This window comes from Oncorhynchus mykiss, chromosome 17 (genome assembly GCF_057628025.1).
Source record: "Oncorhynchus mykiss isolate SJ-2025 chromosome 17, ASM5762802v1, whole genome shotgun sequence".
Lineage (NCBI taxonomy): Eukaryota > Metazoa > Chordata > Actinopteri > Salmoniformes > Salmonidae > Oncorhynchus > Oncorhynchus mykiss.
In genome coordinates, this window is record NC_143038.1 from 8,508,787 (window position 1) to 8,523,071 (window position 14,285).

The window sequence follows — 14,285 nt, forward strand, 5'->3', positions numbered from 1 at the left end:
AAAAGTGACATAAACAATAAAAAATGAACAGTATACATTACACCCAAAGTTCCAAAAGAATGTCTTATATATACAGTGTTGTAATGATGTGCACATAATTAAAGTACAAAAGGGAAAATAAATAAACATACATATAGGTTGTATTTACAATGGTGTTTGTTCTTCACTGGTTTCCCTTAACTTGAGGCAACAGGTCCCTCTCTCTCTCTCCACTCGCTCTCTCCCTTCTCCCCTCTCGCTCTCTCTCAACATGGCTGTCCCTATGGACACTCCTCCCCACCATTTACTCACTCTCAGCCTGCCTCTGCCTGTCACTCTGACGGTTCCATTTCCCTACCAACAGGCAACACACTGGGAGGCGGGCATGTCATTACTCTCCCTGTCACTATTATGATAATTAATCAATGTATTCATGTGCAGGCCCCTATGGACACTGTCTGAGGCTGGAGAAACTCCGGTAAGCTCCGGTGTGTGTGTCAGTCACTCAGGCACTGAGAAAAATGTGTGTTTATGGCCTTCCTATTGCTGAGGACAGAGCACAATGGCCGATTTGTTTGTGTGGAGGGAGTTGAAGAGTACGTTGAGATCCCAGAGTTCCACGATAAACGGCTGGATTTGCGGTGAGAGGAACAGCCAGTCAGGAAGCTGTCTAGTATTGACCACACTTTTGAGTTTTCCCATTGACCAGATAATAACCAGAATGTCCACCGAGTGGCACTTAGCTGGCAACACTGACCAGATTGGAATGGCTAACCGGCACTAGTAGGCTTTAGACACACACACACATACGTATGCACACACAGGCTCCCCCAGTCCCTCTCCTCATGCCTTTAATAGTTTCCAGGAACCGTCACCGAACTTCAGCCAAAACAAATAAAGGCTTAAATAAACCAATTTCTCTCGCAGGCTCTCCAGCTATCTGATCTCTCCTCAGGCTGCTTGGCTGGCCACTGGAGACAGACTTTGGGAAAGGCCTTGAGTTTGTTCTTTCTTTCTCAGTCTTTCCTTATTTCCTATCTCTTCCCCCCCCATTTCTCCCTCTGTCAGTTTCCGGGTGTCCATCTGTTGCTTCCCCCACCCCCAATCTCTCTCTGGCCATGAAGGAAATTGCATTTAAGAAGCAACTCAATGTGTTACTTCTGAAATGCTGAATGTGCTTGGCTTCTAAAAGTCTTCTCTGGAAAAGGTCTGCTAGCTCTGACATTGACCTCTAAGCGGATGAAAGGGAAATTGTAGCCCTAGTTTACTGAACTTAAAGCCTGCTGCTCTGACATTGACCTCTAAGCGGAAGAAAGGGAAATTGTAGCCCTAGTTTACTGAACTTAAAGCCTGCTGCTCTGACATTGACCTCTAAGCGGAAGAAAGGGAAATTGTAGCCCTAGGTTACTGAACTTAAAGCCTGCTGCTCTGACATTGACCTCTAAACAGATGAAAGGGAAATTGTAGCCCTAGGTTACTGAACTTAAAGCCTGCTGCTCCTCTCTGCCCTGTGCTGAAAACCTCTCCCTTTCTGTTTGCAGCTGAGAGAAGCGAACAACACGAGAAGAGAACCATTTGATGGAAGAAAATAAAAATAAAAAGCAAGAAAAGACCAAGAAGGAAGCTGCTCAGAAACAGGTGAGCTGTTACGTCTCTCTCCTCAAACGGAGTACCTCCTTCTGAAAAACCTCTCCATCAGGCTACACCTTCTCCCTGCCAGGTGTATGGACCCTATTTAAAGACAGATTAGAGCTGGCACACTAGCTACACACACTGCTCTGTTGGAAACACTAGCCTGGCTCTGGTAACCAAGGAGATGTTGCTGTCGCACATAGACGCACGCCATTCGCACAGTCATACAATTGTACACACAGGCATATAAAAACACAATGCTATGCGTAAACGCATACTCGAGCCCGACAGTTAAATCAGTTGACGAATATTATCGGCCGATATTAGCCCTTTCACAGAAATATTTGTTTTGAGCTTTAGAATGAACAAATTCGTTTTAAATGTTTGCCTGAAGGGGGCGCTCTGAGAGCTGTTCCTTGAACATCCTTCAGGACGTGAGCATGGTGGTTTTTCACAGCCAGCGAAGGCGTATGAGGAAATAATCAAAAGTACCCGTTACCAAGCAAGGAGCCCTGTCCTCCATTGTATGCTCACTTAGCTAGCCAGCAAGGTAGTTAGCCTAGCTAGCTAGCAATCTGTGCTACCTATGTGCGACTGGACTGGCGCCAAAGTGAACACTGACTCATCCGTGATACATCCCTGAACGTGTGACTAAAACCAGTGCGCCAAACATTTTCCTGCATGAATGTTTTCAGTCATCAGCGCATGCCGTCTGCAGTTGAAATATGTAGCCAAATACATACATTTTGTATTGAATAACGGTATAATTTACATTATGGTTTCAGTAAGAAAACATTTTCGCAATGAACATCTAGCGCGGGCTTGTCATAACAAGCGCTTGTTGCGAGGTTGCCATAGTGGTTCTTTACTTGACTGTTTAAAGCACTGTAGTGAATCTACTCAATACAGATGCTGACATCTAGTGGCGACATTAGGAACTCTTTCAGACATTCTTGTTTATTAGTGTGCTTGTCGTGCTTCACTTCTGCATTCTTATCCACTGCCATAGATGGACACAACTTAAAGATGTACCTAAGGTCAACTGAATAATTGTTTTATTTACTTTTGTATTCATAGAGGGTATAGTGGCTTTTTGGTGGTTGTCATGTAGGCCACAAATAAAATGTTCTTAAATAATGTTCATTTTAATATTTAGTTAAGTCATCATTTAGACTCTGTTAATCCTTTGGAGTGCAATTTGTGAAAAATATATTTTTCATTCTGCCTCCTAAAAGAAAAATACATATTGGCACGTATATCAGTGACGTTTGCCTCCCTAGTATCAGTATCGGACCCACAAATCCCATATTGATCGGGCTGCTAACACACACACACATACACTCAGACAGATTAGACAGACAGCCTGTAATTATCACTTCCACTAGCCAGCAGCCGTGCCAAGGCACTTTATAGCAGGCGTCTTCCCAGGTGGGGCTGTTTGGGTCTTGAAGACTGAGGCGTTTTACCTTGCGTGTCTAATCAGGCCCACACAGCCTACTGCCAGTTATGTCTCAATGTCCCACATCCCTACATTTTCAGCTAATTTCAATTGGCTTTTCATTTAAGATATTTGCCCATTCGTTGTATGAATATGCGATTGTGGGCTGCATCCAATTTGGCAGCCTGCAATGTGATGAAGTTCTACTGGGAATATCATTTCTCGTGTTTACTTTGATTATGAGTTTAACAGTTTCCTTCCCTGCTGTGTAAAAGTACGTACATTCCTTCCTGTAATGCACTAATGTTTTAGTTAATGACAAACTTTTATGACACACCATTTTGCTAGCTCCACATTAATCATTGAACAAAAACAACTTTACGTTTACAGCTGTTGACTTCTCTCTCCCTGTGTGTCTTCTAGGCTGCTGACACGAAAACCAAAGGTGAGTGGAATGACTAACTGCCGCTCATAGCCGCACAGCTTTTTAAAAGTACATGAAAATGATTGACACACACGGCCCTAATCGGCTCTGATTTTTAAGGGAGTTCATATGGGCCACAAAGGCGTATACATACAGATAAGGGCTGTGTAGGAGCAGGCCCAGCGTCGTCTAACACACAGATAAGGGCTGTGTAGGAGCAGGCCCAGCGTCGTCTAACACACAGATAAGGGCTGTGTAGGAGCAGGCCCAGCGTCGTCTAACACACAGATAAGGGCTGTGTAGGAGCAGGCCCAGTGTCGTCTTAACATACAGATAAGGGCTGTGTAGGAGCAGGCCCAGCGTCGTCTAACACACAGATAAGGGCTGTGTAGGAGCAGGCCCAGTGTCGTCTTAACATACAGATAAGGGCTGTGTAGGAGCAGGCCCAGCGTCGTCTAACACACAGATAAGGGCTGTGTAGGAGCAGGCCCAGCGTCGTCTAACACACAGATAAGGGCTGTGTAGGAGCAGGCCCAGCGTCGTCTAACACACAGATAAGGGCTGTGTAGGAGCAGGCCCAGCGTCGTCTAACACACAGATAAGGGCTGTGTAGGAGCAGGCCCAGCGTCGTCTTAACATACAGATAAGGGCTGTGTAGGAGCAGGCCCAGCGTCGTCTAACACACAGATAAGGGCTGTGTAGGAGCAGGCCCAGCGTCGTCTAACACACAGATAAGGGCTGTGTAGGAGCAGGCCCAGTGTCGTCTTAACATACAGATAAGGGCTGTGTAGGAGCAGGCCCAGCGTCGTCTAACACACAGATAAGGGCTGTGTAGGAGCAGGCCCAGTGTCGTCTTAACATACAGATAAGGGCTGTGTAGGAGCAGGCCCAGCGTCGTCTAACACACAGATAAGGGCTGTGTAGGAGCAGGCCCAGCGTCGTCTAACACACAGATAAGGGCTGTGTAGGAGCAGGCCCAGCGTCGTCTAACATACAGATAAGGGCTGTGTAGGAGCAGGCCCAGCGTCGTCTAACACACAGATAAGGGCTGTGTAGGAGCAGGCCCAGCGTCGTCTTAACATATAGATACACAATGACTTCTCCTCTGAGCTCAGCAGTGCTGGCCAATGATTTGTGGAGAGGGCGTCCAGATGGGAGCTCCTAACGGGAGGGTAAGGCGTTCAGTCAGTTCCAGGGGCGACATTATTTAAGGGGCATCTTGCCTTCTACGGTGACTTGTTCCGCTCTCTCCCAGCAGCATGTGTGCTCACATCGGTAGTATGTATGCTATTTCTGCGTGTGTTTCCATTCAGCCTTTATTTAACTAGGCAAGTCGGTTAAGAGCAAATTCTTATTTACAATGACGGCTTAACCCGGTCAAAACCTCTCCTAACCCGGACGACGCCGGGACAATTATGCGCCGCCCTATGGTACTCCCGATCACGGCCGGTTGTGATACAGCTGTAGTGTCTGTAGTGCCGCCTCTAGCACTGCGATGCAGTGCCTTAGACCGCTGCGCCGCTCGGTCCCCCACGTCAAATGTTTCCTATTGTATTTAGCCAACAAATGAGTCTAGCGTGTGTGAAGAATGTGTCATTGCGTGTGAATAAGCCAGGGGGTCGTTGTTAATGCGTGTAGGTGTTAACCCCCTGTAGGCAGGCATTAGACAGATGGGGCCAGGGCTTTGGTCCACTCTAAAGCCCATTAGAGCATCTGTTCAGTTTGCGCTGGTCAGCACCTCGCCCTCTAAAAGGTGTGTGTGTGTGTCCTGTTTGTGCTACCAGGGATTGGCCCCAACACACCCCAACAGCTAACCGCCCTCACCAATAGACATTGGGGTTTGGCCTGACGTCCGTTTGCGTTGTGTAGAGGTTAATGGCACTTTCTTGACCTCTGACCTCATCAAGGTCTGTCTAATTATCTCTGGGGGGAGAGAGACTCTGTGCTCTGTCTGTTGGTGAGTCACCAAGCGAGAAGGAACCATTTTAAGCTGAGGGGTGACTTAGGGCGTCTAACAGCAGACTGAGAAGGTTTAGTTTGAAGTTAGATGACAGAGGAGTGTACAAACTGAGAGGGAAAGGAGGTGGGATGAGTGCATTCAAGCGTCAGCCTACAGAGAATAGGACCAAAAAGGAACTTGTAGAGCTGAAACAACTAAATGGACACTGTATAGCCTACTTTTAAAGTAAGCAAGAGAGAAAATGTTCTCCGCTCAATTTGCTACAGAGCCCTCTAAGTAGCATAGGACTGTTTTACTTCAGTTAGCATCCATGTCACTAAATAAGGTGTGTGTGTGTGTGTGTGTGTGTGGGGGCAAATCAGTATGTAGCTGTGATGTCTCTGTCCATATCAAATGATCTCTCATCACTCTCTAACACACGTTTGTACACCCACAACCTCACACACAGCCTCGTCCCTTCTCCAATCACCTCTCCCACTTCTTCCTCCTCCCTTCCGTTCACGTTTCAATTTGTTTGCGGTAATCGGTCTTGCCTGGTGCGATCATATGTATGAAAATTAGATGAGGCGCTGGCGCTGTGGAATTAACTCCTGTGCCCCCCATTAGCCATGGAGCTCCAGTGAGACGGGGGACCAGCCACCAGCCTCCCCCCACCCAGGCAGTCCCTGTTGGGGTAGAGGGAGTGCGCCTCAGCCCTCTATTAGCATGGAGGGCAGGGGAACGCTGATTATTCCCCACAATCAAACCCCATCGTGCTGCGCGCACACACATAATGCACCATACCCCTACTGCTCAGAGTGACGCAATTAATGGAAACAGGTGGCGGCTTCCGAGTTTGTGAGCGAAAGCCATCAGTAATACCCGGGTATGCCTGACGCATTCTTTACCCAGCCCTGGTGTAATCAGAAAAACAGCGCCTGCCTTTATAATGTATTCAAGAACAAACTGTAATGCGTGTCAATCTTTTACCTACGTTTCCCCTTAAAGCGCTGGTATGCTTCAGTTCGGCTGGCTGCTAGCCGATGTCGGCTAGGCGACCCGAACGAGTGTACTTGCATACTCCCTTAAGTCCTTTGATGAAAAAGAGGGGGGGAAAAGCAACAATAGTGCGGTTTGTCCATTTGAGACGGCGTAGCCAGTTTACACCATCTTAAAATAGTCAGAATTAATCTAAGAGCTCTTAGTTGTGCAATTTTACATCTAAGTAAGATGTTTGGTGTAGTATTTGTCAATGAGAAATGCATGAAAAGGAGTTCTCTTGTTGAATGACAAGTCTTTATTGAAGAATCACTGTTGACCAATCACCGCCGAAAGGGCGTAGACTTTGGCTGCTGACTTCGGCTACTGACTAGAGAGACAGAATTCTGTGCCCGAACAGCCCCATAAAACTGTACCAAATGAACAAAAAACGTCACAATGCCATCATTATATGCACTTACTCTACCGAACTGTTTTCGGCTGGGAAGCATGCCGCCTTTACCCTTGCTGTTTTCTCCTCTTCCCAGGAGACCGCCCTGCTACCATGGCAACCCAACAATTTGCCACGGCGACTGACATATTTACAAGGTGTCACCGCGGTGACAGGAGAACTGCATTATTTCCACCCGGGAAACCGGACGACATCACATCGTAATATGCATATTGGATTAATTTGCAATTTCACATTCAATTAATTGTCAACACTTTTTAGTCGGATAGGATTTCTTAAATCGCAATCTAATTGGGGGATAATTGACTTTCCCGTGGGGGGGGGGGGGGGACAGGGGCGCCGTCGCCTTTCTGTGTCTAACTGCAACATTAATAAATACTCTGTAAATGAATAGTGAGTGAATGGATCCTGGTTTATGGATGCGAAGGATAATTGTTTTGTCTCTTTGCTTGCATGTCAAGTAGAGGGGGTTGATTTAGGAGTAGAGAGAGGGGGATGAAGTGGAAGGGAGGGGACAGAGAAGTGGGGGATATTTTCTGCATGTATTCATGTTGGATTATCACTCACACGCTGCAGACAGAAGAGGCAATTCAATATACCCTCCGTTACATCACAGCTGAGAGGGCTCATGTCACATTTAGAGGCAGATTAATAGAAAAGCGTATGTGCTGATATTAATGGCATTTAAAGATAAAGCTTTGTATGGGGGAGAGGGTTGTGTGGCTGAGCAGGACTGCCTGGAAGAGGCAGCCCTCCTGTCTTCTGCTTCAGGTCACATTCTGCCTTTTCATGTCCAAACCACCAACACCACTGCCATTTTTGTGTGTTGACGAGGATATGCTGACGAATCATATCTACTTGGGAAGCTTTGGCTCAGTGGTATACACATGACTCCTAAGGCATGTGGATAGAAGCTGTCCTTGTGCACAGATCTAGGATCAGCTTACCTTCTCACCATAGCGTGTAGAGAACACACCTGACCTTAGATCAGTCTTTGGGCAACAATCTCCTTTGGATACACTGTATGGATAAGGGAGGACTGACTGAATCGTATCTAAGTGTGGGACTTTGGCTTAGTGTTACCTACCCATAGTTAACTGCAGTGAATTCTAACAAGCTGTCTCTATGAATCGTATCTATGGATCAACCAGACTCCTAAAGCACGTAGAAAGTGTGGCGAGAATGAGTCAACACTGCTGAGATGAGCCCTCTGCTCATTAGTGTGTGTGTGTCGGGGCTCAGGGTGGGGTGGTGGGTCACAGGAGGCCCGCAGAGGTGCATTAGGCATCTCCATGGTGATGGGCGGTGGCCTAGTACCCAGGGAAGGGTCAGGGGTGGAAAGCTGTGCCTTTTAGTGTCTCTGTGTGTGTGGGGGGGTCTCTGACCTGCTACACGATTTACTACTGACAGATGGAACCTCAGACAACCCCCCCCCCCATGGCACACACTCTCACAAGAGACTGTCTGGGTGTATCTTAACAAGCAACCATCAACACTCAAAGCTACTGATCCTGCTGTACCACTAAAGTCTATAGCCCCTCTTAACCTTTAGTACTGTCAGTCCTCTCAACTACCCTGTATCCACTTAAACAGGCCACTAAACACACATACACCTCATCGGTCAGATGGTTTAGTTAAGTCCCTACATCACTACTTTCCAATGCTTGGATATGAAAAATATGGCTTTTCATGAAGTCACATTAACATTTGATTTCCAATGAGAGTCATGTATATAACTCCATACAGGATGCAGATAAACCTCTTCTGTAGTCCGCTTATGTGTTCTACACACAGCCCTCCCCCACTATAAACATGGTCTCATATTAAAATGGGTCCTCATCACACAATAGCAGCACGTAGCTAACCTCTGACATGGACGATTCCCAGAACCCTTCAAAGCCAGGCACACACTCCATAACCGAGCCAATGGCTCCTTATGCTCCAGAGCCTGCCCTCTTGACCATCATCCTTTTCACTCAAGCTTTTTCATCTCTTTCGGCTTAGTTAACCATTGAGTGGGGGACAGGAGGCCAAAATTACAAGTTTGGTTAGGAGTGCTTCTCCTCCCTTGAGGGTTTAATGGAATTTACAGTGTGTCTCGTTATAATGGTTTATTTAATTGACTCTCCTTTGAACATCAAATAGTGTTTTTAAGGCTTTAGCGACCCGAAAAGGTCTAGTATTGCAGTTTGTTTGCGCTCCTTCTTTCATTCTCTCTCGTTCTCACACTCTTAATTTGTGCGCTCTCTCTAATTCTGTATACCATTCTCCATTCATTCCATCTTTCATTCTCTCCCTTTACTTTGCCTCTTGCTCTGGGTGTTCCTACGATCTCTCAAACTCCCCTCTAAGTCTTTGGGTGTAGGACAATGTCACACGTATCACCTGCTATCTCTCCCATCAGACATACAGATGAATCTCATATATATATATATATATATATATATATAAGAAAAAATCTCTCACACAAATGATGGCGCTAGAGAACTTGACTAGACAGCATTTTGATATCGCTTTCTCTCATCCTGGTGAAGGGGTTTTGTTTCGCCTCAAATCTCCCGCGAAGCGCTTTAGTGTCCGTTATGGATTTTAAAAAAACAACTCTTTCCCCAAAAAATAAAAGGAGTAATGTTTTGCTAGATCTCTTTTTATTTAGAGCCGAGAGACGTCGTATCGTAGCCGCCATTCATGCTCACACACACGCTCGTGTGCACACACACACAGCTACTCTCTCCTGAGTAAACTCTTTTTCACTGAGTTATTAAATGCAGATTATTCCAAAGACGGATACACAATACCCAGCTGGCTGGAATAACAACCGCAATTTCCCATCATAGACCAGATAAACTGTGATCATTTACACGCACAACATAGTGCTTTAATAGCTATTTAATTGTGTTGTAAAAGCACCAGTGTTATAAACAGAGGCTACTGGAGAATAGAGTGGAAACGCACACACCCAACCAACCCCCCCTCAGATATACTCGCATAATGTGGGATATCCACACTCACAATGTACACCCGCACACCCTCCCACCACGTCATAGAAGCTGTGATTCATAGGGTGTGTGTGAGAGAGGCTGCCGGCCCAGTAACAGCCCAGCAGTCCATCTGCTTCCTCTAATGGATTCAGAGCAGCAGTGAACAATGAGAGAGACCGAATTGGATGAACGAGGGGGAGGGAGCACTAGAGAATAAAAGGGAGGGAGGGCGAGGGACAGGTTGAAGGGAGAGAATGAAATGGCTGAGCGGAGGGTGAAACGAAACAGGAGAGGGTGGACATTGTAAAAGGCAAGCGCGAGGAAGGAGAGAGAGAGGAGCAGGACGAAGGAGAGGGAGAGAGCCGAGGGGGGTGCGTGGTGAGGACACAGCACCCTGCCTGCTGATTGGCTGTGACTGCGTCAGGCGGGCTGAGGCTGAATTTAATCAGATATGTGCGTCACCAGCTGCCTGCTGCAGCGCCCAACCAGCTAGCTAGCTCCTGCTGCTGGAGGGGCCAGCTCTGACCAGAGATGGAGGTAGATCAGCAGGCAGTATGCAGTTTATGAGCGAGAGAACCTAGTTGTGTATGCGCATATTTGAATGTATATTGAGTATGTATGTCAGAGGCACAGGGGTGCACAGCTCATGTGCAGAGGGTGCTCTGTTTATAGAAACGGTGTTGGCAGTGGGACAGGCCTTTGGCAGGCAGAGGGAATACGTGGGCCTGCCTGCAGTGTTTGCTTTAACCCCCGCTGTTGCAGCACAGGGCAGCTAGTCAGCCACATCAGGCCTCTACTGTTCATGTGTGGGATTCTACACAGTCACACCCTGTTAGTTTCTCGCTCTATTTTCTCTGGAGCCACAACTTGGACAACCATGAAAAAATGACAAAAGCTGCAGTTGTCCTAATTGGTCAGACTGATATGACCTCAAATGTCATTGTGTGCATTTGTATGTGCCCATGTGTGTCGTGACAGAGTCCTCACAGTGGCTCCTGTGTTCCCAGAAGAGTGAGAGATCTGTTGCCTGGTTGCTAATCTGCATCTCTCCTGTGCCAATCCCTTCTCTCTCGCTCTCTCTCTCGCTCTCTCTCGCTCCCCCCCCCCCCCCCCCCCCCCCCCCCCGAGGCATACCTGCCAGCCTGTTGTTTTTAAAACCAGCCTATGAATTCTCCTCTGTAGCCACCTAGGGAGTATAAAACCACAACAAACCGTATTCACCAAACTGATGTAGCAGCTCATGAAGGTCATAAAGTATTGAGAGACAATATGGCTGCCATGCTTTTCTAGTCAGCATGGACAGTGAGCACACATACCATGTCAGATATGCAGGGTGTTAACCTCTTTCCAATGCAGTTGCGTAATGCGCACCCACACACTTGTGCTACATAAGCCTTGGTGCAGACACACACACACACACTTCCGTAAGCCTCTGTGCAGTTTCCCCTCCAGCCCTCGTGGGCAGCTCTTAGTCTGTCCAGCCTCAGCCTCCTGCTCACCCAGAGGGCTCAGCTAAGCTCCTTTAGACACAGTAGGCTGACACAGTAGGCTGACACAGTAGGCTGACACAGTAGGCTGACACAGTAGGCTGACACAGTAGGCTGACACAGTAGGCTGACTCAGTAGGCTGACTCAGTAGGCTGACTCAGTAGGCTGACTCAGTAGGCTGACTCAGTAGGCTGACTCAGTAGGCTGACTCAGTAGGCTGACACAGTAGGCTGACACAGTAGGTCCTGCTAGTACCGACTGCTAATACCACTCAGTCTGGTCAAGGCTTGATTAGAGGGCTGTTCTCTCTGGGGAACTAATAGACAGAAGAATGCAGAGGTGAATGCGAGTGTGTGTAAGAACCTGCCCTTTCATGTTGTCTGGGTTGTCTGTCGGTGGTGTTCATGCACAGGTCGGCTCATAAGGAATGTTATTACTAACCACGTTTCGCTTGATTTCTCCTTAGAAAATAAGGGCTATGTTTTCAATCCATATTATACGGGTGTCAGATATTTGGGGTATAACGTTTTTGAGAATAAAACCTTGCCTGGTTGCTCTAGGGTTAGAGGTAATTTGATGTTTCAACCTATGAACATCAGTTCAAATGATCAGTGTGTTCGTGTCATACTCGATCAGGGAAATGATAACACATTCAGGGGTGCACAGCTCATGTGCTCTGGGTGCTACAACCAACAATGTTGTCTTGCAAAGTACAGTGGATTAGTGATGTGTGCTGTGCAGCATTAGCTAATACCTTGCTTCCTGTGTTGTGTTTGTGTCCTCCTCCAGTGCCAGAGCCAGCTAAGCCCAGCCCCGGTCCCCTCCACCACCCCACCACCAGTGTGACCCTGCCCCAGGCCTCACATCCCCCCTCCTCCTTCTCTTCAGTCAGAACCAATGGGAAGCGCGCCCTCCCTAGCACCCAGCAAACACCACAGCAGCTGACCCCACCTCCGCCGTCGTCCTCAGGCCCCCGCTACCCGCCCCGTGAGGTTCCCCCGCGTTTCCGCCAGCAGGAGCACAAGCAGCTACTGAAGAGGGGCCAGCCACTGCCAGCCGGAGCCCTGAGTAGCCTCACCGTGACCCCTGCCTCTGACCCACTCATCTCCAGTGCCCCCGCTTCTTCCTCCTCCGCAGGCAAGCGCCACACAGGTCAGTTCCCTGCTTATTGCGTCTTACCCTTGGCTAGATCTGTTTCCTCAATAGGAATGTGGCCCGTTTCTCTGTGTAACTTGATAGAGAAGCTGATGTTACTAAATTGGTCCCATGAAATGAAGTGTCGCAGGTCATCATGGTAGCTGGATGAGGCTGTTCAACACAGGGCTCTACGCTGACCTTTACAAGGCACACGTGTGTGCTTAACTTGAAAAATTGTAGGAGCACACAAATACATTTAGGAGCGCAGTGAATAGTATTTGAGATATTAAAACTATAATCCCCAAAATCCCTAGGTGTGCTAGAATTCAAATTCCAGGTCGACAGCAAAATATTTAAGGCACATATGCGAGTAAAATGGTCTCAGTGTTAGTGCCCTGCAACAGGTTGAGGAATGGGGCGAATCACAAATTCGTATGATGGGTCCATCTGTGGGTCAGTCCGAAACCTTGGTGTTACTCAGGGCAGGTGATATTACCCCTGTTCTCGCTCTGTACTAGTCCACTGACATTAGGGAATTGATGATGGTGTGTTACTCTGAGATTCTCCTCCACTCTGACCCATTGGTTCACCTGTGTTTCTACAGGGGCTCTGTGCACTGCAGATAGGCTTTAACTTGACGCTGTTGAAATATGGCCGTGATGGTGTTTAGCTGCTGAGTGTAGGTGTTGTGGAGACTGGAGAGCACTCAGGACCTGTACCGCCGGCGGTCACCTTTTTTAATGAACTCACCAGTGACCGGATCTGTGGACCGTGTAGAGAAACATGTCAGGCCAAGAGACCCACTCTGCCAGTGGGCTTTAATTTAGAGCGAAAGAGAGAGGTGAGTGGACAAACAATATGAGCCTTGAGTAAATGTCTCTCAGCATTGTTTTTCCTCCAGTGAGGAAGTGGGAGGCGTGCGGTCTCTGCAAGCTGTCTGGTGAACCACTGTTAGCCTACCGTCTTCCTTTTTATGCCTCGACCCTGCAGCTTTTCTCTGACCACCGGTCTTCACATCCCAATGGAAGGTATTTCAACCAACACCTCTAGTATATGTTGTCTTTAAACGCAGAACATGAACAGATGAGCACACCGCACATTTTTGTACGACACTTTGAGGACGAGACGAAGGGAGAGTTTTCTGCGGTGTCTGTTCACATCTTTTTTTTACTCCAATCTCTCTCCTCCTCGGTGGTGCTGTCTTCCATTACTGACTGACATGTTTACTCTGAGGGGGCTGCCTGCAGCGTCACTGTAAACAGAATTTATCTGCAAACCCTGGGCAGCACAGGGCATTACAGACACATGTCGCCACACACACACACACAGTGTGTGTATACGCACTCAAGTACACACTGATGGTCTGATATCCAATGTTTTTTTTTTTAACTGACTGGCTGGACAACTCTCCCAGGGGCCCTCTGCACAACACGGCCCCAGGCAGGAGAGGCCCAAGCTGGGGAAGGCTTTAAGTCCCTGGGGTTTCTGATCAACTGTTCTTCCCTCTGGCTGTCTGCCTTGTCATACCATGAATAGCTTATTTCTCTACTGCTGTACTCCACTGCCAATTATGGAAAGGGATACAGCATTAGTCTTGGCACTGAGGAATACAGGTTTTGGATGGATGCAGTGTTGAGAAGTATGCATTTGATTTGGTGTCTAGCTGTGTTCTCTCAATTTTAGGAGGAAAACGTCATTTTTCCTGCCAGCATCGTACAAAATTCATGCAAACATGGGCCAATCTAATTTGTCCCCAGGCTGAATGTGAGAGACTGTATGTAGATGAGCTCTGTCTTTGGGGTCAGCTTCCCTTTGAC

General features: G+C 47.5%; 1 protein-coding gene across 4 annotated transcripts in view; it reads left to right on the forward strand.

The window, feature by feature from the left end:
- Nucleotides 1–14,285, forward strand: part of tnrc6c2 (trinucleotide repeat containing adaptor 6C2) — an 80,037-nt gene that overhangs the window by 21,647 nt on the left and 44,105 nt on the right. For 2 of the 4 annotated variants that reach the window (XM_036949496.2, XM_036949497.2), the window contains exons 2-4: nucleotides 1,521–1,617; nucleotides 3,473–3,494; nucleotides 12,121–12,483. In XM_036949496.2, the coding sequence (XP_036805391.2) occupies nucleotides 1,558–1,617; nucleotides 3,473–3,494; nucleotides 12,121–12,483 (445 nt within the window). In that variant the 5' untranslated portion in view covers nucleotides 1,521–1,557. The remainder of the gene's footprint in view (nucleotides 1–1,520; nucleotides 1,618–3,472; nucleotides 3,495–12,120; nucleotides 12,484–14,285) is intronic. The other 2 variants (XM_090204661.1, XM_090204662.1) reach the window with 1 other exon arrangement.